The sequence below is a fragment of the Molossus molossus genome, unplaced genomic scaffold (genome assembly GCF_014108415.1).
Source record: "Molossus molossus isolate mMolMol1 unplaced genomic scaffold, mMolMol1.p scaffold_m16_p_9, whole genome shotgun sequence".
Classification (NCBI taxonomy): Eukaryota; Metazoa; Chordata; class Mammalia; order Chiroptera; family Molossidae; genus Molossus; species Molossus molossus.
This window is the reverse complement of record NW_023425403.1, coordinates 88673236-88701199: the sequence shown is the minus strand read 5'-3', so window position 1 is coordinate 88701199 and position 27964 is coordinate 88673236. Positions and strand designations below refer to the sequence as shown.

Below are 27964 nucleotides of genomic sequence, written 5' to 3'. Positions count from 1 at the left end.
TTTTTGTATGTTGTTCCACCTAAAGTCACAGTTTTCAAGAACATATTGACTGTGTTAAATGAGGACGTATGGTACTTAGAAGCCCTGGACATTGAAGTTTATAGCAATTAAAAATTATAGCCAGACTGGTGTGGCTCAGTGGACTGAGCGTCGTCCTGTGGACTGAGAGGTCCCAGTTCGATTCCCGGTCAGGGCACATGCCCGGGTTGCAGGCTCGATCCCCAGAAGGGGGCGTGTAGGAGGCAGCTGATCGATGTGTCTCTCCCACATCCATGTTTGTATCTCCCCCTAAAAACAAAAAAATCAATAAAAACATATTTAAAAACATTATTATTATAGTGAGCCCCCCACCTGCCCATGTCTGAATGGTTTAGAGCATGTCCCTTCCACTTGGGTGGGTGTCCTTGATACCAGAGAGGGACCAAGTACACAGCTCCTCCCTGCCCCAGAGCTGGCGCAGTGCGGAAGCCTCCTGGGAGGCGGCTCGAGAAGGGAATTCATCTGACCCCCTCGAGCAGAGGAGGGAGCACACTCCGGGGCAGAAGTTGTGAGGCAGTCCACATGACAGCTTCAGGCAGCTGCTCTCCGGGGAGCCCACCGCAGCGTCCGGAGCTGCGGGCCCCAGAGGCCCCGCTTGCCACTGACCTGTTGTGCCTTTACAAACACTGCCTTTTTCCTGCCTCCTCAGAGCACATTTCAGGTCCCTCTTGATTCTGTGTTTCCCAGATTTGAGTCCCTGAAGCTACCTAACCTGTCAGAATCCAGTCATGGGATTAGTCTAGAAACATGTAGATATCTAACACCAGGGTACTGATTGCTTAATCATGTATCTATGCGCAGCCTTGAAATAAATCACACTTTTAGAAGACTGCATAATGGCGTAAGAGAAGGTTCTCAATATATTGCTAAGTGGTTGTTAAACAAGAACAACCGAGGCTGCAAAGCAATCCGAAGGCTTATTTGGGGACTTCAGGGACTCAAATCTGGGAAACACAGAATCAAGAGGGACCTGAAATGTGCTCTGAGGAGGCAGGAAAAAGGCAGTGTTTGTAAAGGCACAACCCACAGGCCTACGCAGTTGATTAGAAAGAATTACGATTGGCGTAGACAAAAATAACTAACATTAGCCTATACAGGAGAGGTTACTGTGCTGTTGGCTAGGTTGGAGTTCATAGAAATAAGCCCAGTCTGAGTACAGCAGTAGATGTGGCCGTTCGTGGTTGGTGCCATCCAGGTATGGACCCCTTGACATTAGTGACTCCATTTCAGATATTTCTCTTCGTGTAGTAAAAGCAGTTACAAATCAACATATAGGTCATTCAAATTGTATATTTGTGTATGTGCTGGACTCACAATTTGTACTTTAGGGAATAATCTGTAAGGATATAGGTCAACACATTCTGAGTGATTATCTCTAGACAGTGTGATAAAAGATGATATTTGTTTTTGTGCATCTAAAAAAATTTACTGTATTACTGTATTTTAATATTTGAGCTACCATAAATATTAATTTTAAAATTGAATAAGAGAACCTGGTAAAATTCGCATTGATAGGGGAGTAGCACCTGGCCATTTTCAATCATTCCAGAAAGTCGAACGTAGTCATAAACAGTAACTAGTATCAGATGGACATTTACTGAATTACCTTCTTTTGCTCTAAACTAGGGAATTTCCACATTTAATTTGCCTTAACGTGCTTACCCTCCCAGACCACAGCATCTCACCATTTCCTATTTCAAGGGCTGATCATATTTGTGTAACTGTTTAATTAAGGATCCAATAAATAATTCATGTTCTAAACTAGGCAGACAAATATTGCGTTCTTACCCACCGAGAGACTGGCAGTGATGAGTCTGTTCCGGGTGTGGAAGAGCCCCTTAGAAGCCATCTTGGAGAGCCGCCTCCTTTTTCACAAATTCACAAATAGGAATAGCAGTCCCATGTTGAGAAAGTGTGTTATTTGTCCAAGACAGTGAATGCAAAGTCTAGAACTCAGTACCAGTTTCCTTCTTTCCAAGCTAGTGGCTTTTCTATGGCACAAAATCCTAATTTTATGGAAAAAAAAAAAAAAAAGCTCCAGAATATTCCTGAAATGCTTTCAGTGGCATCACAAGAGTCAGCAGACAAATACCATCAACCGAGGATTTTGAGTGCCTACTATGTGCGTGGCACCGTGATGCCATCTGGAGGCCAAGGCCAGCTGCAGGTGCTTCCTGCCTTAGAATGTTAACCCCACACAGCTGGCTGGGGCTCGTGCTTGGTCTTCCCATTATTTTCCGTAATTTCCCTAACTAGAGTTCGGCTTCAACACAGACAGTGTATCCAGAAACTGTTTTAAAGTTCATTCCAACAGAAATGCCAGCTTTTAAAAATACTCAGGAAATTGGCACCATCCCCTTTCTAGTTGAGTGATATGTATTTCCTCAAAAACAATCTGCCGTGTGGCTTTGGGCGAGAAGAAGAAATCCTTTTCTTTGGTAACCCGCACCTTGTCACAGCTCATGTTTTCCATGGCCTAACTCTGTAAAAAGGTAAAAATAAAATAAAAAATAAAAATAAGGACATGTCCCAGAATACAAGCATAGATTTGATGGTTGATCTGAAATCATCTGAGCTACAGTATTAGCCCTTTGACTTCCCGTCTCATCCCCTGTTTCCTCCCATCCCCCGGGCCCGGGAGCGCCCACCTGCCCATCACCATTTTATTGACTCCATCTAACTTCAAGACTTAATTGAAGTGCTGGTCCCGCTTCCTGTTCCTCAGGCTTTTCTTTATGAGACGTACCACCCAGTAAATCTTTCAAATAACAGTCTGTGGGAGAGGATCTACAATAATATCAATCTTGCCAAGATGCACTGACTCAGGGAAGGTTTGATCTGGAAGAGATCTCAGAAGTAATACAGGCTCTCCCTCCCCACTCCATGTACTAAATTCATGAGGGAAATGCAGGGCTTGTTTTTTTTTCTTTTTTATTACCTCCAATAATTATGAGTTGGATGCTGAATAAATTCTGCAAGTTTATATTGGGCATTTTTTGTAATTAGAAGTTTTTAGGCACATCTTAAGTGACAACTTGTTATTTGGCAAATATTCTGGAGATAAGAGGTTTTGTTCTTCCTTTAGTTATCTACCGGTCAGTAGTGTAGGAAGTACCTCTGCCTGCTGTCTTAGGCTCTCCTAGAGTGGTCTACACAATCTGAGCATCCTGAAGTCATTCGTTGCTCTGTCCTTAGCCCTTTGCCCTCATGAGTTGTCTTAAGCAATGTCATTATACATCACAGTGATAAAACCAACACAACATATTCAGTGAATTCTCACAATGTGTGTGAGACCATGAATAAATAGGAAATTAAATATCATTTTACTTGCAGTGCCAAATTAAGAAAAAAATTAGCAAGCGAAGTCTTCTAAGACTAATCGAGACCCAGTCTTAGATTTGAGAGTGTTGCTTACCTACTCTGAAGAATCCCAGAGGCGTATCGTCCGAGTTGTCCCTGTCCTGGGACAGCCTGGGCCAGGTCCCGCCCAGTGCCTGCTGTCTGCTGTCCCAGAGGTCTCCGCAGCACTGGGACAGAAAGGCTGCCACAAAGAACCGGGACAGCTGAGAGGGTCCGAGAAGTTGTGTAGATCTGTGCATCTGCACTCTTACACCTGGAGAAGGTTCTGTTTTAAGCAAATAAGGGTGAAGACATGCTGCGGTCAGAGGACCTTCTACCCCACGTGCTCCTCAAGGACTAGTTGGGATCCTTTGCTCTCTGAAAGGCCAGTGCGTTGCATTTTACACGGTGGGTGGGCAAGAATTTGTTAAATGAATAGATAGGAAATTAAAACTAGAAAGAGCCCTGGCGAGGTGGCTCAGTTGGTGGGAGCATCATCCCACACACCAAAAGGTTGCAGATTTGATCCCTAGTCAGGGTTCTTTCAAGAGGCAACCAATCGATATTTTTCCCACATTGCGTGCTCTCTCTCGCACGCATGCTCTCCCTCTCTCCCTCTTTCCCCCTCTCTCCCTCTCTCTCCATCTCTGTCTCTCCCCCTCCCTCTCCCCTTCCCTCTTTCTCTCTCTCTAAAATTAATAAAAACATATCCTTGGGTGAGAGTTAAAAAACAACAATTACGAAGAACAAATTTCTAATCTGTTGAAGGATATTTTTTTCAGTTTAGATAAAAAAAAAACCACAAAACACTATCATCCATTTAATGGTCACAGTGCTGATGGTGTTTTCCAGATGAGGACCCCTAAGTGATTAAAACCCCATCTCTCTTTTTCTAATACCTTCTGACCTCCTTCCGATATATAACCCTTGTCTGCCTGACTGCGGTTGACAGAGCAGAGACGTGAGCTGCAGAGACGTGAGCTGTGAGCTGCAGAGACGTGAGCTGCAGAGACGTGAGCTGTGAGACAGAGACATGAGCTGCAGAGAAGTGAGCTGTGAGACAGAGACGTGAGCTGTAGAGACGTGAGCTATGAGACGCAGAGACGTGAGCTGCAGAGGTGTGAGCTGTGAGCTGCAGAGACGTGAGCTGCAGAGACATGAGCTGTGAGACACAGAGACGTGAGCTGCAGAGACGTGAGCTGTGAGACGCAGAGATGTAAGCTGTGAGACGTAGAGACGTGAGCTGCAGAGACATGAGCTGTGAGATGCAGAGACGTAAGCTGCAGAGGTGTGAGCTGTGAGTTGTAGAGACGTGAGCTGCAGAGGTGTGAGCTGTGAGCTGCAGAGATGTGAGCTGTGAGCTGCAGAGACATGAGCTGTGAGCTGCAGAGACGTGAGCTGCAGAGGTGTGAGCTGTGAGAAGCAGAGACGTGAGCTGCAGAGACGTGAGCTGCAGAGACGTGAGCTGCAGAGGTGTGAGCTGTGAGCTGCAGAGATGTGAGCTGCAGAGACGTGAGCTGTGAGACGCAGAGACGTGAGCTGCAGAGCCGCATGGCTGGAGCTCCTCTCAGGTCCAGGGCTCCTCAGAAACACCAGGTAGTCCCCAAACCACTGCCTGAGTCCAGTCCCTCCTCACTGCCTTGTGGATCCTGCTGCCGTAACTATGTAGCAGAGGCTCTGGATGTTACACTTAAGAGCAGGAAGAAGGACCTGTTCTTTTGGGTCATTAAAAGATGGGGGACCACCTGGGCCAGTTTGGCTCAGTGGTTAGAGTGCCGGCCTGCAGACCAGAGGGCCCTGGGTTTGATTCCCGCTAAGGGCACGTACCTTGATTCCAGTTTGTCCCCGGCCTGGTTGGGGTCATGTGGGTGGCAACCACTCAATGTGTCTCTCTCACATGTTGTTTTTCTCTCTCTTCTCCCCTCTCTTCCTCCCACTCTATCTGAAGATAAGTGCAAAAATATCCTTGGGTGAGAATTAGGAAAAAAAAGAAAAGGATGGGGGACTGTGGCCAAGTAAAGTAACATTTGAAACTTTTTCCTCTGGAACTAGGTTGAAACTATCGCAGACGGAAAATATATCTTGATTTTTTTTTTAAGTAATTGAAAGTTAGATCCTTGAGCTTTTGAAATAGAAATCAAAACTTAATTGGACTTCCTGCCCCTCCTAGAGGACATTCAGGCCCCTGAGAAATGCTGTCTTTGAGGCCAGATCATCCGCACTGTCTTCACAAAGCACTTTGTGTAAAACCACCCAGAGCACCTTGTCTCTCGGGTTCACTCAGAAATCTAGCAACCAGGCAGCTGCTTTCCCAGAGGAATCCTTAACCTTTCCAAAATAAAGTATTTCATGCTAGTTCCTGCTTAATTGAAGGGAAGTCGTTTCTTTAAAATCACTGAATGTGAGTTTGAAACCTGTTCCATCCCTGATCTCTTTAATGCCATCAAGGTCACCTCATAAACGTGCCCAAACAGCTCTAGTTCTCAACTGGAAGAAGGAGGTAGAGGTGTTTCTAAGCATTAGTGTTGATTATTCGTGCTTACCTGGGGCTTCAGCATTTCCAGAGGGTTTTTCGGACTTGCTAGTAGAAATGAGGTGTTGCTACCTGAAAAAGACACCCATCAGAAACCAAAAACAAATCATTTTAATGAGCAAGGCCAAAACGGCTTTTTGTGGCGAATTGAGAAAGATGATCATGATCAATATATAGAGGGTTTTCATATCTGAACAACCCTCTCCCAGGGAAACACTGCTATAATTTAGCCATCCAGACAGTTTTTAAAATATGTGCCCTTTTCCCTGCCCGAGGCCCGGGAGAAGACGGATGCTGAGTTTATCGAAGCAGGATTTGTAGCACGCAGGCTTGGGGGTGAGCAGTCGTGAGAGAAGCTGTGGAAGAATGTGAACTGGGGCCTCTGAATGACGAGAAGCCGAGTTCTGAAAATAAGTTTGGGGGAGGCTTCCTTTCGTGTTTCCTTACCATTTTCTGGGCCCGAGGAATGCCAAGCTCTTTTGGAAGCTCTTTAGAAGAGAGCGTCACTTGGCTGGTCAGATCGTTAGAAAGGCTCTGAGAACGTGGCCGACATGAGTGAGAATCGCTATCCCTGGAAGAGAGAGTTTAGAGTCACCAAAAGGAGCAAAGACATAACTCGAAACCGGATGCGGTCAGCAGCCCTTTGAAGTACCTTAGTTTTGTCTCTGGGTGGCTTGGCAGATGAGGTTCTTCTCCAAGCCTCCACTTTCTCAGCGGTAACATAAGGCTCATCCTAAGAGTTTCCTCAAGGTTGTAAGAAATAACCAGTAAGGGATTCTGTGGCATTTTGCAAATAGCAGGTACTCTGACCGTGTTAAGAATTGATACTGAGCAATAACAGAAGGTATAAATGACTTGTTCACAGCCCTGGGTCCCAGGAGACAGACCTGGGGAGCTTCCTAGAAATACCAGTGCCCGGGAGTCCGTGCCCAGGCAGCTGTGTTACTAAAATGCCCCTCAGGTGATTCTAATGCACAGAAGGTTGAGAACACTGTCAGGTAACAGGAGGATCGCTGGCTGGCTGGTGGGGAAGCAGGGGGAAAACAGGTTGAGACAAGGTCATAAAATACGGGAATGAGAGGAAAATAAAAATGGAGTGAAAGATAAAATGGTGCAGTGGAAAGGTAGTGCCTGACACAGGCAGTAATAGCAGACCAAAGGGAGGAGAAACGGAGGGGGTAGTTTCACAGTGTAAGTGCGACAAGGTGCAGAGGCCCCGCAGCATGTCTGTGCCAGGTGCGCTTGCTTAGCTGGAAGAGCGGCGAGCTGGGAGGTGAGGAACATGAAGGTGGCCTGCTGCGGAATAATGCCATGAAAACCGAGGAACCGAGGACGGAGCCCTGTGTCCCTCTGACTCGAGAAGAATGGCCGGGGACTGTCCTCGCTGTCGGCGGTGGGAGAGGGAAGACGGATGTCTGGACGTGCAGCACCGAGGAGCCTCCGGGGATCTGCGACTGGTCTGGGGAGAGCGGGCACACAGGACGGGCCTTGTCTCCTCCCGGCTGCGACCGGTCAAGGCGGTTGGTTCCCAGAGCGCACGCAGCCCGCCTGTCCGGGGTGCGGCCACAGCCGGCTGCAGCTGGAACCTTCTCCAGAAACACGGCTACACGGACCGGAAGGCAGCTCACAGCGCCTGTGGATACAGCAGTGCGTTTTGCAGGGGCTGCCTGGGGGGTTATGAAAGCATTCAGTCACAATATCATCAAGGAAAGGCAGAAAGTGGAGCTCAGAGAGGAACGGTGGGTAGATGAGTGAAAGGTAAGAGGACAAGGCAAGTGGCAGAGAACCCTTAAAGGCCAGGTTGGAGGGTAAAAGCTGGAGAGGAGAAGGTTCCCTCAATAACAGAGAAGCTGTTAGAAAAGGCTGAGAGAAAGCAGGTGGAAAAAAAAATAATGAAAGAAACAGAAGGGTGGAAGAAGGTTATAAAGGAAGTATGAGGAATTAGGGATCTGGTTTTAAAAGTCTAAAGCCCTGGCTGGGTGGCTTAGTTGGTTGGAGCATCGTCCGATGCACCAGAAGGTTATGGGTTTGATTCCCGGTCAGGGCACATACCTAGGTTATGGGTTTGATCCCTGTTCGGGGCGTGTGTGGTGGGCAACCAATCAGTATTTCTCTCACACATCTATGTTTCTCTCACTCTCTAAAATCAATAAAAAATGTCCTCGGGTGAGGAATAAATAAAAGGCTAGGGAAGTGGTTCTGAGATTGGGCATGCACAGAATCATCCTAGGAACTTGTTGAGAGGCACCTCCCCAGACCCCTTTCTGGAAACCGGGTCACAGGTCTGGGGTGGGGCCAAGGAGTCTCACTGAAGAACCCCAGGGAGAGCCGGATGGAGGCGGTGTGTGGAACAGACTCGGGAGCGCGGGCCCGGGATGCCAGTGCGTGTCCACACCAGTGTCCTACCTTGGCTGTATATTCAGAGAGGATCGGGCTCTTTCTGTCCTGGTGCCAGGCACACGTACGTGTGCATAGATCAGTCTCAACAGTGGTGCCCAGGATACGGGCCGGAGGAGACTTCAGGGGCTGCGCAAGCGGAGTCACTGCCCATCACTTCCCACCGAGCTTCCAAGCAAAGTCTTGGTTTCCCCTTCGCACACTAGACAGAGTTAATAAGGTGAAAGCTGAGAAAAGCCCCCCTCTTCACCTCGTCCTTGTCCTCCGAGTTGGGGGTGTTGTAAAATAAAAGCTGTGTGGGGAAAGTCACTGTTTCTGGGAACATGCCTTACTTTGGGGCTGACCTTCATTTCGCGCTTCAGAATGCGGGTGTTGCCTGTGCTGGAGCCCGATCCTCTCTGAATATACAGCCAAGGTAGGACACTGGTGTCCAGCCCAAGGGAGTGTGTGTGGCAGGGGCAATGGACCAGGCTCAGAGGAGAAGGGAAACATCGCTTCTCCAGGGGACGGTTTCTTGAAGAAAATGAGGGGTGATCCTTGTTGAGAGGGAAAGAAAGCTGCATGTCGGAGGAGAAAGGGGTGAGGACCACATTGCGGGCAGGTCACCCGAGCAGTCGTCCCTTCGGGAGGGTTGCTGTGGACAAGATTAGCGACGACTAAGGGTGAAGCCACACAGAGCAGACTCACTGGTGGGGCGCTGTCCCCGAGGCGGCTGTGCCCCGAGAGGGAGGGTGCTGCTGGTGCTGCGGCCGAGGGGGGTGCTGCTCCTGCAAACCCCTGTAACTGTGTGATTTCTCTTGGTCTAAGTCTGACTTCTTAAAAGAGTCTTTTAAACCTCAGAGGGTAGAAAAAACAGTAGTCCTGCCTGTATCTTGGAAGTGGACAGAGGAATTGAAAGTGAAAAAGGGTCCGGCCGGTGTGGCTCAGTGGCTGAGCATCGACCCTGCACCAAGAGCTTGCCGGGTCGATTCCTGGTCAGGTCAGGACACACGCCCAGCTTGCGGGCCCAGTCCCCAGTGGGGGGCATGCAGGAGGCAGCCAGTTGATATTCTCTCTCATTGATGTTTCTATCCTTCTCCCTTCCTCTCTCTCTCTAAAAAAAATCAATAAAGAAAATGCAAAAGAAAATAGAAGTCGAATGAAAAGAAAAGGTACGGTACCTGCTGCCTGGACTTGGGGCTCTTACCAACCGGGGTGCCTCCTTGCAACCCCACTGACCTTGCCCCATCAGCCTGAGCACCTCCTCCTGGAGAGGGCTGGGTCCCTGCCAAAAGGGTCTTCTCTGTGGCTAATGCCAGCCCCCTCTTGCTCCCTGCCACCCCCCCTTCCAGCCCGCCCAGCCCACCTCCTTCATGAAAGACCTCTTCATCTCTCCTTTCCCATCAGAAGCCTCCTGTGCCTTCATCCTACCTCCAGGACACCCTGTGGGGACAGCCCCTCCTGGGGCGGGTGGCAGAGGCTGCCACCAGGTCCAGACCTGCGTCGTTGCCAGGCGGGGGCTCCTGAGGCCGGGCCAGAGCCTGGAGCAGGCACTGGGCTGGGGGGCAGGTTCACTGCACATGTGCTCCCTCAGGCTCTGGGGCACCCTCAGGGCACGGCTTTCTCAGCAGCACTAACCGGTGGCTCTCCGGCTCCCGGAAGGAGCGGGTGTGCCTTTGTCTCTCCCCGCGTCCCTCTGAGGACAGCGGGGCGCATGTGGGAGCTAGCGGAGGATAATGTCAGCGGGAACGTGACAAAGCGTGACGTGAATTCTTAATGGTGTCAGTAGCCCAGAAACAGGTCACAGTCGCCGCCACTTCATTAGGAAGAGCTGTGTGGAGGGAGGGACGGAGCATTTCCCCCGAGTCACCTGCTGCCGGGTGTGCCTCCAGACTCACGTGTAAGCCATTATAATAACAGGATCCAGCTTCCCTGCACTCTGCAAATTACCCTCATTCCGCCGGTCTCACACAAGCATGGAAATAGACACCGCGTTGTGCTTCTGTTTAGCGCTCCCCAATAATAACTAATGCGCAGCTGTAATACACACTGCAAATATAAAATGTTATGTCAATGCGAAGTTGTAATAGTAATAATCCTGCAAAAATGTAGCAGGAGGAGTTTCCGGGGGCAATTTGAGGAAGATTGCTGTTTCAGGGGTGATACAGGTGTTACTGAAACAGATCGATGATGGTTCCTGAGCAGCATGAGAGGCTACCTCGCAGGAGCCTGGCCGCGGGCAGGCTTCTCAGATGCTTTCCAGCTCTGAGCCTGGGCCCCGGGGGGCACCGGAGCGACCACGGCCCAGGAGCCAGTGCCGTCCTCTCATCCCCTGAGGGTGGGACTGTGGCTTCCTCAGCCCGCTCAGGCCCCGGGGTCAGACCTCGGTGGGAAGGGGGCTCCCACCACCTTCCTCTGACTGCAGGCGCAGTACATGGTGGGCTCAGATGGGCGGGGCGGCACCCTCATGGCGGCGCGTCAGAGCCCCGAGAGCCGCGTGAGCCCCGGACACAGCTTCTCAGTGGACCCTTATGACGTGGCTGTCTGGGTGGCCACGTCAGAGGGGAGACATGGGACAGAAGGGATCCCTGAGTGGTTCCAGCAAGACAGCCAGGTGGGTGCGTTTAACCTCCATATGGATCATTTCCAAACTTCTGCAGTAAGCGTGTGTTTATTTGATTTTTAATTTTTTTTCTTGATTGATTTTAGAGAGAGGAAGGGAGAGGGAGAGAGAGATGGAAACATTGATGAGAGAGAACATCGACTGGCCGCCTCCTGCTTGTCCCTACCTGGGGATCAGGCTCACATCCTGGGCATGTGCCCTGACCGGGAATCGAACCGGTGTCCTCTTCGTGCATGGGTCGACGCTCAAACACTGAACCACACCGCCAAGCTGTGTGTTTATTTTTAAAGGGGCCATCCTCTCTGCTTTCCTAGCAGAACCTCTGTCCAACACAACAGTCCCCAGACAGGCAAGAACACGAGAGGCACTGCAGGAAGGTCTCGCTTCCTTCTTCCTGGTGCTGCAGCGCCTGCTCCTAGACCACCCGACGTGGTGCATGCCACAGTGTAGGTTCAGGAGTCGCACCTGTTGAGTGTAACGCCTGCACCTCCGACCGGCGACAACCTGTGCAACCCTATGTGTCTCAAACTCAGTGCCATCACCTGGAAAGTAGAAATACCAGTTCAGTATTTCCTGTATTGTGTCTCTGTGAGTGTGAAAGGCCAACATGCAAATATATCACATTGCCTGGCACATAGGAACATTAGCTCTTACCACCACTATTGCTTTTGCTGCTGCTGGTGCTGTTATTTGGGGAAAACAGAGTAGTGACTTTTTGCCCCCATCTCCTCATTCCCTAAGGAGGTGCTCAGGGCATTGAGACAGGGCTGAGATAGGAGCCCCTTCAGGCAGAGCTTGGAGTTGGGGTTCATCCAAAGAAGATCAAGGAATGAAACTAGAATGACAGGCCAAGCATGCAGTTCCGAAGTATTCTCCCAAACAAGCCCCCAGCACTGCAGTTTGGGAGCCAGGTGATAGAACGAGCCGGCCTGAGCTGCGGTTCCCAAAGTGTGGTCTCGGCACCAGCAGCATCAGCACCACCCGGGAACTTGGAGGACTGCAAATTCCCAGGCTTCATCCCGCACATGACATATTGTGCAGTCCAGAGATAGGCGTCTCTGCATGCCTACCAGGAGATTCTGATGTGGGCCAATATCTAGGAACATTAGGTTGGTATAACACTAGCTGTGTTTTGGTAATGCTTTTATTTATTTTTTAGAGAGAGAGAAAGGGAATGAGATAGGAACAGGTGAGAGAGAAATATTGATCGGCTGCCTCTTGCACACCCCTTACTAGGTAGGGATCAAGCCACAACCCAGGCATGTGCCCTGACCAGGAATCGAACTGGGACCTCTCAGTCCACGGGACAGTGCTCAATCCACTGAGCCACGCCAGCTGGGCACACCCGCTGTTTTATAAGTTTCAACTCTTCAGTGACATAACCAAAACAAAAAAGGGCACCTGTCCTCCGTGTGGTGAGTCGGACACCCAGGCCCATTCCAGCAGCAGGAGGAGAGCGAGGTGACGGGGCTGCAGGCAGACCACTCCCCTCCGGCTCCACTGGCGACAGCTGGTCACATGGCAGCGCCTGAGGCTCTCACCTCTCAGGACCAGCACTGCACTAAGCAAAGAAAAGCACGAGGTTGGGGACACGGTGTGCTGTCTCTGCCACAGAAGGTCACCTGGAGACCCCAGGCAACCTTGCAAGGAGAGTTAGGGTGCAGGGAGGCCTGCAGCCTGGGGAGCCTCCCAGCCACCAGGCCACCCGGACTGGAAGGTGAACAGATACTGTGTGGATAACTTCAAGGCCTCAGCGCCATCCAGTCGTCCAGAGTCCTGGACCCGTCGCTGCAGCCCTCTATGTGGGCAGTAACCGATGAAATCCCGACGAGGGCCTCCCTCCCTGGGGGAGAAGCACAGCCCAGCAGTGACCCCTGGCAGCCAGAGGGAATCTGGCGAAGGAGACGGTTAGACATGGAGTTCCCCAAAGACACAAAGACACACGGTTCTTGAGAAATCCCAATATTGTTAAAAACAATATATTCAAGTGTTTTATTATTTAGTTACCTCTTGCCCGAGCATGAAAAAGATATTAACATACTATTAGTTTACTGGGACATAACCCAAAATAACTTGCGTTTTTCATATAGTGCTAATTATTTTTCTGAGGCTGGCTCAGGCTGGGAAGAGAGAGATTTCAAGGCTTTCCCCAGATTATTTACTTAAAGAAGTTAAGCATGCCATTATCTGTTTCCATGGAAACACAAGTAAGCAATAGGAGAGATGGAGGAGGAGGTCACTTTGACCATAATTAATATAAAGGATAATGGTTTATACAGAAGCTAGGAAAGAGTGGGGTGATGTAATACCCTCAAAGCCCCTTTTCAGCAGTGCAATTTAATCTTTGGATCTATTTTCATACTAGCATCAGTTTGGTAATTTTAGTAATCTAGTGCTAATTTTTAAAGTGCAATTTAATCTTGTTTAGCGGAGCTTTTTTAATGTTGTTACTTCATTTATGATCCAATTAAGAAACTCCAGTGACAGTTTTTCTAAGGTCCTGAACGAGTATAAATCAGTGAGTGCCCTGGCTTCACCCTGGGTACACCCAGCTCCTAGCACACGGCTTTTCCGTCAGCGGCTACCGGGGCACGGATTCAGGAGAAACCAGAGGCATCACTGGAGTCAGCGGTGCCTTTAAGATCACCAGAGGAAGATTTAATTATGTTCAGAAGAGTTTACATTTAAGTGTCTTGTTGTGTTGTTTTGTTTTTTTAATTGAAAATCAGTGACCCACATGTGGCAGCTCCTAGCTGAATGTCCCATTTATTGGAGTTCAGCGCCTTCCCTGGGGTCCTTACGGGAAGGAACACACTGCCGCTTATTTCTTATCCTTACACTTGTTTGAACAGTGAATTTATTGTGCAGTCTCTCAAGGGTAAATTTTATCGTGGAAGCTTCATTACACATTTTTCAAAACTATTTAATTCAGTGTCCCAGAAAGAACTAAAGAAAAAAAAAAAAAATGAAAGAGTGGACCTTTTAAGTTTCTGACTTTTTAACACACTAAGAAACTGTGTTAAGTGAGAAATGATTAGGATTTTGTTTGTCTTAGAGCGCCAGTGTGAGAAGCGTGCTCCAGCTCGTCGGGGTGGACTCGTGCTGGCCGAACAGGACACGGCAGTGTTTGCAAACAGGTGGCCCAAGCTAAGCGGAGTCCGTGTGCAATGTCTCACCTTCAGAAGGTGCCACATGAGGAACCACTTTTTTTTTTTCCCCAAACATCTTGCTTGAAATCATGTAATCAGAAATGCAAATCAGTTACATGCCCCAATTATAAAAACATTGATGGGATTGACCATGGTATTGATTGGGGGGGGGGGGGCTTGGATCGAGTTACAGCTGCTGGTTTTATATATATATATATGATGATATTACATTCCTACTCCAGAAATGCAAACAACGTTGCATCCTCCCTGGCAGGAACAGTGGTCAGCTGGCTTAGCCAAGAATAAGAACTGTGAGCAGTGCCATTGCACAGGCTGAAAAGAGAATCCCTAGAATAATGGGTGGTGCACTTTCCATATGTATTTATGTTCAGATGATTTATTTAAATAATGTTGCTGGCACATGCTTTATAGCTGCTCTCATCTTGCTGCATAGATTTCTGCATATCTTGCAGACTATGCAATTCATTTCGAAAATGTCATTTTCATCCCTGCATACTAATCGATTTCTTCACAAACACCTGCTATCAGTTATGATAATAAAAGTGCCGGTCTGAATTGAGAAAGGGCCAAATAGAGCTTCCTAAGGAAATGACTTAAGTGTCTTTGAATGCTACTAAATGTAGTAATGTGCTTATGTAGTGCCAACACTTTCTTCATCATTTGCATTTTCTGTAATTTTGCCCTATTACAACATCCCTTGCTCAAATGATGTCTCATAACCATTTCCTTATGGATTGGCAAACTGAATTGTCAAGAGTCGGCGTCCCAGGGTGTGGACACGATCTGAAGCTGGGCTACACAGTGTCGAACACACCAGCTTGAGTTCCTGGGCATGCCTGCCTCAGCTCAGATTTTACAAGTCCCTAAAAACTGTAATATTGGCTGATTCTTGCTTTCACACCCACATATACACCAAATAAAATTTCCCTCATTCATTCCCTTCAGCCTCCAGTTCAATGCCAGACTCATCTTCCTGAATCACCAGTTTCCTCTTGTGCTCCCACTACCCAAGCACCTTCAGTGGTTCTCAGTTGGTCGCTTCGTTGAGCCCAACTCAGCGTTCTGACTTCTGAGCCTCTGTCCCCTCTCGTCACCTGACGTGCTCACCTATCTCTGCTTCCAGACGGACTCTTGCCTTCTTAGTCCAGCTTCCCTTGCTTCCTGTCTCAAATATTCTCTCTTCAGTTCTCGTCTCTGGACTTCTGCTTGTGGTCCTGACACGCTGTCCTCCCAATTCTTGGAGTTTGTCCCCTGAAGCCACTTGGATAATTCCAGTGTGCATTTCTGTCTCTTCTCTGAACTCCCGTAGGGCGATCCCCTTGTCATATACCGTGACACTAAGTTGCTTGTTTATTTAGTCATTCAAACAACATTTATTGAGAGCCTATACTATGCCAGGTGGCAAGCAGTCCGCTCTTCCTTTGAATATGTTAGTTTCATCCAAATGAGTCTGTTTCTATTATATTTTTTAAAAATATTTTAATATGTTTGTATTGATTTTTTTAAGAGAGAGAGGAAGGGAGAGAGAGAAACATTGAATGGCTGCCTCCTGCACGCCCCCTATTGGGGATCGAGCTCACAAGCCTGGCATGTGCCCCCACCGGGAACTGAACGGGGACCTCTCAGTCCATGGGGCACTGCTCAATCCACTGAGCCATACTGGCTGGGCTGTTTCTATTATATTTTAAGCTCCTTGAGAGAAGAGACATATTTTGTCTCCTTTTCTGATCTAAGATGCCCAGATAAGTCTGGGCACAGAGCAAATATGCAGTAAATGCTTGTTGACTAATTGATCCCTAATGGTTTGTGGTAGGGAATTTTCTGGTTAATTGCATGTTCTCTTTGATTAGTGTTTTAATGTTGACTATACATAGATTATCATTTTGAAAAGCAGCATACTGTAAAACACTCAAGTATAAAACTATTATTAACATAAATTGATGTTTGACATTTGAAGAGAGAATTCACCGGGATGGCCCAGCACCTCGGTACAGGCTTGTCATCCTTGTACTGTAATGTAGCAGGCTGCCCTTGGCCTGGCTGTCTGATTGGGCTTGGGGTGCTGGTGGGGATGGGCACCGCCTGAGACCCTGCTGTGCGGTAGGTCCTCACCGTGCCCCACAAACCAGAACTTACTCCTATGAAGAAGTTACTGATGGCAAGCTTTAAATTTTTTCTTTCACTTTTCTCTTGCTTCCAAAAGTAGAGAATGAATTTTCTGTGGGATGGAGAAAAAAGTGTGGAAAAGGGGTGGGGGAGCAGAGGGGGGAGGCAAGGACTGGTTTTGAGCAGCCGGATAGGAACTGAACACCCAGTGCTGAGAGTGAACCTGGGCGTCAGCACTGTGCTGCTTACTTCGTGGGACTGGACACTTCCCTGACTTTTCTGTGCCTCACTTTTCTCATCTGTAAAGGGGGTATAAGAGCAGCACCCACGTCGTCAGTTTGGTGGGGGTTCGTTATAAAAGGGAGTGGGTTCATGCGAAGCCCTGGCCCAGTGTCCCTCGTAGGGTGAGTGCTCAGCCAGCTATTCATGTTGGAGACACTGTGACACAGTTAGCTGGAATGTGGGGCAGGGGTTCCCCTTCCTTACCTTTCTCTGATTTTATCCTGTTTTATCCTGTTTGAGTTGTTTCTGAAACCTTGCGATGTGTAAGACCTGAGTGGACGCTCAGATTCTCAATCAGGTGGAGGTGTGACTGAGGTCTGCATGTAGAAAACGTGAGATTTCAGGAAGGAGTACTAGAGGAACCGCTCAGCCTTTAGAGAAAAGGTGGTTCATCTGTTGGTAGCGCAGGTGGAAGTAGGTTGCCTTTCTGATAGTAGAGAAACGCTGCAGGTTTCCCAGAGGCGGCGGGGGCGGGGGGTGCATGGAAGTTCCACCCTCTCTCCGCTGCCGCCTCCCCCCCCCCCCCACTTGGAACTGTGCGAAAGAAAGCGCACCCCAAGGGGCTGAGCAGCCCGCAGAGAGGGGAGGGCAGCAGTGTTGCTGGGATGCTGCCATCCCAGAGGGTGCCTAGGAGCAGGGAGACGTCATGAGACAAAACTTCGGAAAAAATCCATCCTATGCCCACAGAAAACATTCATATGTAAGACAAGACAGAATAGATGAAAATTGTGAGAGATGCCGCTCCCCCACTGCAGAGACCCCTGGAATAAGGCGTTTCGGTTTTACTTCCGAGCCGGTGTGAAACGCTGAGAGTCTGGGTGAGACCCCTTCCCTGCAGGAGGGCCCGGCAGCCTAGGCAGGAAGGTAACTCACCTGAACCACTCTGTTTGTCCCCAGCCCTGGCTGCTCAGGCCTACGCTCTCAAGGAGGAGAACGACAGCCTCCGCTGGCAGCTGGATGCCTACAGGAACGAGGTGGAGCTGCTGAAACAGGAAAAGGAGCAGCTCTTCCGAACAGAAGACAACCTCACCAAGGACCAGCAGCTGCGGTTCCTGCAGCAGACCATGCAGGGCATGCAGCAGGTACCGGCCCAGGGGCTCTGTCGGCTCTTGGTTTCTGTTTCTTTGAAAGGGGTCTGTGTTTTAAATGGAAGTGAAATGACAGCCATTTGCTGGACAGGTGAAAGAGAAGAAATGACAACTGAAAAGCTAAGTTGCTAGGACTGGGAAGTGCTAATGACTTGGGGAAGCCCAAGCTGAAGAAATACGTTGAAGAAGGGCACCCTTGAGGTAGGAAAGACAGGATGGAAAGGTTTGCGAATGAAATGGAACCTCACAGCAAATGGTCAGAAAATCCTGGTCGTGATACAAGTGCTTTGTGATCTTAGAACTTTTAAATTAAAAGCATGCTCCCAATTTTACAGAAGCATGGCGAGTTTGTTTATTCCCAAGACCAGTGAAAACATAAGCTGTATTGTTTTCACTTCTGGATTATACCTAGCATCTAGTCAGGTTCCATGAACACACCACCTATTTAAGAAATGTTTGCTGATGGGATGGATGAAGCATGGGAATTTGGGGGAACAGCAACTTTAGAAATAAGCCAGTATCGGTGCTTTTGTTAAAGAATTCCAGACGTCAGCCTGGCACACTCCAATTGGAGATGTGTACTTCCAGCAACTCCAGGGGAGGCAGACGCCGCGGGCTTCTCCAGAAGGAGATGGAACGGACTGTGGGAAATGAGGGGGTGAAGGAAGGGGAAGCCTGAGCCCTGGCAGTTGGGGAACCAAAGCAACGATTTATATCTGAAAACATCAATTGATATCTGATACACTTAGGATGTTTGGGCCTTTGAGTTATCATAGAATAATACAGCATATATTATCATCATGCATGGGTATTTTTTTTTCCCTCTGAATTTGTAAATCTAACCACTCCTGGCCAAAAAAAAAAAAAAAAAATGTTTTTATTTAAACAAGGGAAATATAAATAGGATAATGGTAAGTTAAATATATGTATAATGAATGATATATTTTTTAAAATTCCCCCCATCCATATTGACTGCTGTCTAAGATCAGGAGCATGACTTGCCTACAAAGCTGTCCTGATGATTAGCGGTAGCTGCTGCAGAAACATTCACCGAGTGAGGAAAAAAATAATTGAGGAAAATAGGTATGGAAAAAAAAGGAGGGCCCTGGCCGGTTTGACTCAGCCGTTAGAGCGTCAGCCTGTGGTCCGGAAAGACCCGGGTTCGGTTCCCGCTAAGGGCACGTGCCTCGGTTGCAGTTTGTCCCCGGCCCTTGTTGGTCATGCGGGTGGCAACCACTCGATGTGTCCCTTTCACTTCGATGTTTCTCTCTCTGTTCCTCTCTCTCCCTCCCGCTCTATCTTTACAAAAAGTGGAGAAGTGTCCTCAGGTGAGGATAAAAAAAAAAAAAAAAAAAGGAGGAATGGGATATAAACAGGTTAATAACCAAGTCGCAGAAATTATGTTTTAAACTTCTCCCACCATGTTAAAGCAATTTTTAAGTCTTGGCTTTGAGTCCTGACTGGTTGATGTTCACAGTGTGTGTTAAACACATCAGTGAGATTCAGAGGTAAGAGCTCGCCAGAAAAATGTCATTATGGTTGTTGCTCAGGTCCCTGCACTTGGAAATCGGTGTAACAGCTGCTGTGCGAGGCTCCCAGGGTTGTCCAGATGCCCCACCATTGGGGGAGTGTCGGTGCCCCTGCCAGGAGGAGAGTCTGCCGATTTCCCCAAAGACTACAAACTGCTCCATCACACCTTCCAGGAAAGATGATCTTAGTTGCTTTAAAAGTTGATAAAACCCTTAAGATGGTTGAAGATTCAAATCTGAGAAAAGTCGGAGAAGATGAGGGTAAGCTTATCAGTCAGGGAAAAGTACGTTGGGGGTGGCAGTGCCAGGCGCTGGCAGCCGAGGGCCCGGTTTGGACAGGAACACTTATGAACCACCACCTACCTAGAGGCCCGCTCAGTAAGTATTCCGTTGCTGCAGCTTCTCATACATTTGCAGAATCTCCTTCTCAGTAGGGAATTTTTTTTTTGTATAGTTTTTTTGGTTTGTTTTGGGTTTTGTTTGGTTTGGTCTAAACAAGAGAAATTTACTGTCTCACAGTTCTGAAAGCTAGAAGTGCAAGATAAGATGTTGACAGAGTTGATTCCTCTGAGGACTGCGAGGAATAATCTGTTCCATGGCTCTCCCCTAGCTTCTGGTGGTTTTCTGGTAATCTTTGTTCTTCCTTGGCTTGTAGACACATCACCTTGCTTTTTGCCTTTTTCTTCACATGGCGTTCTCCCTGTGTGTGTGTCCATGTCTAAATTTTCACTTGTCATTAGTATACAATTTGTATAGGATTAAGGCCCATGCATTTCAGTATGGCCTCAGTGTAATGAATGACCTCTGTAATGACTCTTTTCAAGTAAGGTTACATTCTGAGCTACAGGGGGTTAGAATTTCACCATATAAATTTTGTTGGGGGAAATACAATTCAATCAGTAATAGACACATAGTAGATAGGTAACTGAATCCAAGGTTTGACTGTCTTTTGCCATGAAAACCAAACTTGTGAAACAGGTGCTGGTGAAAAAGGAAAGAGATTTATTCAGGTGCTAGCTACCTGGAAGATGGGGGATTCCTGTCCCAAAACCCATCTCCCTATCTCAATGCAGGCAGTGGTTTTTATAAGGAGGGAGAAGGAAAGTGGAACAGAGAGATTAAGGAGAGAGAGTTGAAAAGTTCTCTACATGCAGATCAGCACAATCTGTTCTAATAAGGACCTTGAAATGGCCAAGCGATGGTCTGGTGTACGTCATCCTGGTTCTATGGTTGAAGGTCAGCAATTGTCCTAGAGCTGGGATGACTGAATGTTGGAGTCTGTATCTTCTAAAGTTAATTTCTAGGACTTTTATACAAAAATTCTGTTTATCTACAAACTACATATTTGTCAGAGTCATCATTTACAGTAACAAGTCAAAAGAATGGTAGGGTGGGTTATAGATAGAATATATTTGCTGAATGGAGGAATGAATGGACAAAGATGCAGAAGCAAGAACTAGTATGATGCCTGTCGGGAGCTCTGGGTTATTGGGATTCTTGGGTCATAAACAGCAAGGGAGGGAGTGGTGAGAGCTGACGCCCTGGCAGTATGAATGTGTAGCACCTCCTTAGCACCTTAGTGCATGGGAAGCACTAACTCAGTGGCAGCCTATGTGATTTTTTTAAAACTATTTTTATTGTTGAAGGTATTATAGATGTCCCCCATCCCCCCTCATCAACCCCCTTCTCTCTGCTCCTGCCCACCCCTGCCTTCACCACACTGTTGTCTTTGTCCATTGGTTATGCATATATGCATATAAGTTCTTTGGTTTATCTCTTCCTGCCCCTCCCCTGCCCCCTTCCCTCTGGGGTTTGTCAGACTTTGCTGGTTGTTGGGTGGATTCACTGCAATCTCTGTGGCAACCCATCTTTAATATAGTTTTAAAATATATGTGCTTGTTAAGATTTATACTTCTACCTTAACACCATTTGGAATAAATTATCACAACTTGCTAATTTGAGACAGACCCACTGCAAAGAATTCTTACTTTGAAACCTACTCTCAATCTGTCTGCTATCTACTTTTTAAATTATAAAATCATGATCTCATGGGAAAGTCAACAGGTAGAGGAGGGGTTAGTCTCCCACATGTCATTGTTGTAGCAATCCATGTATTGGGAAATTATTTCTGTTATAAACAAAAGAAATGAATGAGTCTTAGCAACCTTAGAATTAGCATACAAATTTTAGAATTGCCTCCAAGTTTAGCCAAAAAGTTTCTAACCTTTCTTCTTTTAATCCCTTAAGGATATGTTCCCTGACATCCCAGGGTTTCTCATATGGTCATAAAGAAAACATTATGGGCAAGGTTCCAGAAATGAAAAGCCCTTGGGTGACTTGGTCTGTTTTTTCTCAGTCTACCCCTGTATTATATGTGAGTCATAATTTAATATTAGAGGTTTCAATAGCAGCTCTCAGCCATGGTAACACAGCAGCTTTTCCCTGATCTTAAGCTCACAACAAAGTTAACCTGCCTTTGCCCCAGGGATAGTGAGGTTGTTGGTCTTCATTCATATTTTCAATGAAAATATGAAATGCAATGAAAAAAAAATGCATATTTTAAATTCTTATTTATCTTCAGATTCCACACTGAATTGTTTCCTTAGGTTTACTGAGGTAAAAGACACATACAATAAAAATACTCTTTTTAGGGGTATAATGTGACAAATTCATACACTTATAGACTTATGTAACCACCACCACAGTTAGTATATAATACAGTTCCATCATCACCAAAAAATATCCCTTATGCCCCCTTTTAGTTACCTTCACTCCCAGCAACCACTAATTTGTTTTCTACCCTTGTAGCTTTGCTTTTTCCAGAATGTCATGTAAGTGGAATCATACAGTATGAAACGTTCTGAGTCTGGCTTCTTTCACTTAGCATAATGAATTTGAGATCCATCCATGTTGCTGTATCAGTTCATTCCTTTTTATGCTGAATAGCATTTCATTGTAAGGAAAAGCCATCATTTGTTATAGTCATCAGTTAATGGACATTTGGGTGAGTTCCTGTTTGGGGCAAATATGAATAAATCTGCTGTAAACATTGACTTACAAGCTTTTTGTTTGGACATAATTTTTCATTTCACTAGATACCTAGGAGGAAGATTGCTGCATCACATGGTAAATGTGTTTAACTTTTTAAGAAACTGATTCAGTTTTCCAAAACGCTGGACCATTGCGCATTCTCATGGGACTACAGGAGAATTCCAGTTGTTCTGTGTCCCCATCAGTCAGCACTTGGGATGGTCAGTTTGTTTTGTTTCCTTTTGTCTTTTTTAGCCACTACAGTAAATATACAGTAGTGTCTCATTATGGTTTTAACCACACCTAAATTTAAACAATATTTTTATTTACATTCTTGAGGCTAGGTCAATATGTCATATTTTTAAATAACCAACTTAAAAATCAGAATTCTTTTTGAAGCCTTGTGTAAATCATATTGGAAGGACTGATAAATATATTGGTAACAGGATACCGTTATAAGCTGCTGACCATAAAACTGTGTGTGATTAATGATGATTATGTCAGAAGACTTTCTCATGAATACTTGAAGCTGATGCTTTTACATAGTATTAACAAATGTTGTCTGAAGACCAGCTGTGTTAAGCCAGTAAACCACTGAGTGAACCACGTAGAGCAGCGGCTTGACACTAGTAAAGACCAGGGCAGGTCAGCTGTCTAGACGACTTTCAGCAAGGAAAGATGGGAAAAATTGGGAAAAAGAAAATTTTGATGATTGCCATTTTAGAAATGAAAATAGAAAGTTACCCTGGCTGGTTTTGCCAAATCGGTCAAGAATTGGTCTTCAAAATACAATAATAAATAAAAGAAAGTGTGTTGAAATTAGACCATCAGTGAGTACATCACCACTTATGTTAAGCATCTCTTCTAAAATCTCCATTCCGCCATTCAATTGCTTAATAAGTGTTTAGAGAGAGTGCATGGTTTGCACTCGGTTGCTCTCTGCGATTCGTATGTGATGAAGTCTGATGTGTACATGTCAAAATCAGAATAATTACTATGGCAGCAGGAAGTGGTACGAGGGTGATGAAGGTGACCGATAGCAGTGACAGGTGGCAATGACAACTATAGCGGTGAGGGTTGCTGGTGGTGGAGGTGGCTGTGGTGGACATGGTAGTATTTTTTTATCATTCAGAAATTTTGGGACAGACCAGTAAAATGAGCCTATCTAAGAAAATTTTAAAGAATTCTTTATATGTCTTTTAAAAAGCTTGTCCCTTAAAAATAGTGAAAATTCTCCAAAGCCCGCAGGCCCATTGCTCCCGTGCACATCAGAAGGTTGTGCTGCAGAGAAGCTGGGCGAGGTCAGCAGGCAAAGAGCTCTTTCCAAAGTACGAGTTTGCAATAGGAGTCTCTCTGTTTTCTCCACAATTTTTCTCTTTAGTTTCCTGCTTTTATTTTCTTCCTGAAATGTTCACCGGTCAGATAATGGACTATTAGGCTGATGCTCTGTGCCCATCATTCTTTTTCTCATATTATCTATTTAAATTATTATCTTCTATCCTTTCTACTGAAGTTTCTATTTGATAATCACATTAATTTATTTGCAAATGTTATTTTTGTTCTGTGATTATTATCTCATCATTACAATATTATCCTTATTTTTCATTTGATTTTCTTCTCAGATCTTTTTGAGAATACCAATTAGAATTTTTTAAAATTCTGTTTGTTGCTGAATCATTTCTATGTGTTCCAGGATTGGTGGTTTGGTTTTTGTATCTCAGTTTGCCACTCATGCTACAGGTTTCTTCTCATGTGAGGGGGTGCCTGGCAGTCTGTCTGTATTTGGGAGTGAACGGGTTGGTTTACTTACGAGGAGGCTGCGTGGGTTCGCTCCCTGCTGAGTCCAAGTCTCCACCTGGAGACCCCGCAAATGCCAGAATCCGTCCTCCACTAGGAACTCCCTAGAACTCCCTTCCTATCCCTTCACTTCTTAAACTTATCCACTGACAGACATTTTAATTGCGTCTCTGGAGAAAGAAAAACCTAAAGGCAAACACCCATGGACTGTGTCTTACATCTTGAACAAAAAACCCCTCTCAGGGGCTTTCAACTTTAGTGCAGCCCTGGACTGAACTCTTGGTTGGCATGTGGGCCAGGGAGGGGCAGGGTACGTGTCACAGGCTACCCTCCGCCCAGAAGCAGACGGGGTGGAGGAACAGCAAGCACACTTCCCAAATGTCCAAGTGCAAGGAGCGTGGGGACTTCAGGCAGCATATTTTGGATTAATGATAGCTGCTTCCGGACGAGCAGGCAGACACACAGATTAGACACACAGATAGGGAGGAGGAAAGGAAGGCAGTCCAGAAAAGGTGACAGGAAGAGACTGAAATCTAAGAACGAGAGTGACGTGGTTAACTGTTTTTCATTCTATTTGGGTGTTTTGACCCAAATAGAAGAAAAGAGGGCAAGGAATAATACTAATACTACTAATAAATATAATCATAATAATAATAATCTGATAGTACAGAGGTGGGCCAGCCTGGGCTCAGCTGGTGTGCACAGGGAAGCGTGGAAGGAGGGGCAGAGGGAAGAGAAGGACATGCAGAGCTCAGGGAAGGGCAGGGGACAACAGTTCTTTCTCTAGGGTTCTGTGTGTGTGTGTGTGTGTGTGTGTGTGTGTGTTTTCAAAAAAGGAAAATGACACAAATGTAGAAGAACAGGAAAAAATTTCTCTAAAAAGAAAAAATTCAACATTCTTGTAATGATAAGTCATATTTTAAGAGCTTTTGCAAAATATTTAAATAAGTGAAGTAGATGTAGAATGTGAAAAACTAAGGATTGATTAGTTTGGAATCTAAGTGGAATATATTAGGAGGATTTTCCTTGTAAGTAGGAGTCTTCCCTCAGGAACCTGGGAACTGCTCAGTTGGAAGAGAATAGCACATGCACGATGTGATGTGGTTGTTGACTCATTCAGGAAGAAGCATGTAACAACATTATTATAATACCGTTAACATACAAAGACATTATACATCAGTGCAGAAAATCACTCAGCATCAAGGGACAGGGTAAGAAAGTCACATGATTGCGATATAGGGAAAGGGGCTTTCTATTAGACTTTCATGTGCAAGTAGAAAAACCATTAGTTTTTTTTATTTTTATTTTTTTTTTGGTACATGCCCCTAGCGGGGGGCAAACCCAGGACTCTCTGGTCTGCAGGTCAGTGCTCCAACCACTGAGCCAAAACAGCCAGGGCAACAATTAGGTTTTTTTTCTTATTATTATTTATTCATTTATTTTGGTGAGCAATACTCAGAACAAAGTGCTGAAGCTATGCTCAGCCAAGAGCCCCTGGCACCCAGAATAGTCTCCGTAAATTGGAATATAATGTCATTGGTCTCAATGTTTAAACCTATAGAAAAGGAAATACAAGTAAGAGAATCCTCATTATCAGAACTGAGCAGTGCATTTATCAACAATTAGTTTTTAAAAGTTCAAAAGATATGTGTGGATATAAATATATGCCCACACATATACAAAAAAAAAAATCTGGAATATTTACAAGCTATGACTGCAGAGACATATCTCATGTTTATTTGATTATATTTCAGTGACCCAGATGAAGTTTCTTTCTTTTTAAATAGAAAACAAGTCACAAGACATTTCCCACATTCATATTAGAAGTTTTTGACATTTTAGTAGAATCAGAAAAGTCATAAAACATGCACATCTCTCAGATGACGTGGCTTTAAGAAGGTTAAGGACTGGACCTCAGGGTTTACTGTAGCTGCCAAACTTGGGGTCCACTGTGATCTTCTTTTCCTTTTACTGAACTGCCCTAGAGTTTCTTGTTTCATTTTCTACCCATTCTTCAGCCAAGTACCTTGAAAAGTTGCCTTATAATAGCAGCACACATGATGGTGATGTTCATCTCATTTATAATTCAGTGGCACTGTCATTAGGTGGTTTAAGTCACTTATAGAGAGAATGCAGAGAAAAGGAGACACAGAGAGGGTGAGCCAGTGCATGCAGGTGTGTAGCTGGGGAGTTGGAGATGCTGTGGTAGTGGAGCCCTGCTACCCTGGGAATGTGAGGTCTAAGCCCCACACAGGGATCCCCAGTTCAGAAAAACAGAAGGAAAGGGGAACCTGTGTAGCACCAGGGGTTGGAAAGCAGTGGAGATTTGGTCTACCTTGGAAGCTCAAACCACAGCATCCCAGGCAAAGAGTGATCTCTTTGTTGCAGCACCAGCGGCCATTGCTCTGATCCTGGACTGGGGGAGGGGCCAAGCGGCAAAGTTCCACACCACAGAGCAAGCTGATGATACACCCCGCAGTGGCTCTAAGAGGGCCTCCATCCCCTGGGAGAACAGTGGCCAGAGGGCCCACTTGTGCCTCGGGAAAGAAAAGAAAAAGAGATCAGACTTCTTCACCTCCACTTCAAGTGCACTGAAAGTGCCCTGCCCCCAAACTGTGAATCTGCTGGTCGGCCCTATTCTGCTGTGATCCCAGCCAAGGGAAAATGGCCTGGGGCTGGAAATCTGTGCCCATATGGCTTAGTCTGACAGTGCGGGGAGCAAGGACACTTGGCCAGTTGGAGCCTGGATAGAAACCGTGCACAGGGCCGCTGGCTGTGCAAAGGGGCTGATTTTTGTGTTTTTTGAAAATGGTTTTTGTTTTATTTTTTCGATCCCCTCCTACTCTGAGAGGTGGCAGGGGAGTGTCAGGGAGCCAGGCGGAGCTGAGGTGTTTCATCGGTGTCTCCCAGGTGGGTTTCAGTTTGGATGTGTTTCTGTCCTCGGGACAGATGGGTGTGTATTGGGCCCTTCAGTGGCATCGCAGGGAAGCAGATCTGAGCTTCTCAGGGAGTGCAGCCATCCAGGTCAGCTCTGAGAAAACGAGGGACTGCCCCGCCCCCACCCCTACAGATTACATGCACTACCCCCAACACCAGTCTGCTTAAATCACCCAACCAGGTCCCAGATACCCCCACAGAGCAAAGATCCATGGGGGAATGGAAAGCATCTCACAGAAGACATTCAAGGGGCAACTCTCTAGGCAGACTCAGTCTCTGGGCTTCAGAAGACCCACCCACGGGACTGCTGGGGACTCTGTACCACAAAGTGTCAGACCGGTAGCAGAAAAGGGCAGGGACAGTGACTGACATTGGTTGCACCAAAGAACCTACCAGGGGGCCTGTGATTGGCACACCCAGGGGCCAGTCATGGATAACGTCTAAGCAAAATCCAGCAAGTGCCACAAAAAGCAGATCCAAAGGGTGGACACAGTAGTAACTGAACTCTGTGGGCTGAACACCACTTGTTTTTCTTTCTCTTTCTTGAATATTATTTTGTATATAATTTTTTCTTCATTTTTTTCTTAGATTTCACTTTGTTTCTGCTTCTCTTTTTTCTAACATATCATTACCTATCTCTTACTTTCTTTACATCTATTTTTGTCTTTCTCTTTGCTATTTAACCACTTTTATTTTCCTTTCTGTTTCTCTCTTCCTTATTCCATATACTATTTTATTCAGTATTATCTCCTTTTAAAATTATTATTTAATATATATATGTGTGTGTGTATATATATACATATTATATATATATTTCTCTTCTTCTCTTCTTATTTTTATTTCTTTTCTCCACCCTCTCTTCTGCCACACTCTCCTCATTCATTTCCTTCTTTCTGCTCTAATTCTCTTGGTCTCTTGAATTATAGTGTCCCCTTTTTTCCCCCCTCTCTCCATCTTCTCTTTTCTTATGCTTTCTTAATGGTTGTTTGGTTCTTGTGATTAGTTTTTATTGTGTGTGTTATGTTTGGTTTGTTCCTGTTTTGTCATGTCTTGTTCTGTCAGCCCCTGTAAAACAGCTGTCACGGTATAATTGGAGTTGAGCCTCATAGACAGCC

At 46.1% G+C, this 27964-nt stretch overlaps 1 protein-coding gene across 1 annotated transcript in view; it reads left to right on the top strand.

The window, feature by feature from the left end:
- Positions 1–27964, top strand: part of ENOX1 (ecto-NOX disulfide-thiol exchanger 1) — a 318289-nt gene that overhangs the window by 185269 nt on the left and 105056 nt on the right. Inside the window, exon 11 of the mRNA XM_036250067.1 lies at positions 17366–17550. Coding sequence (XP_036105960.1) covers positions 17366–17550 — 185 coding nt within the window. The remainder of the gene's footprint in view (positions 1–17365; positions 17551–27964) is intronic.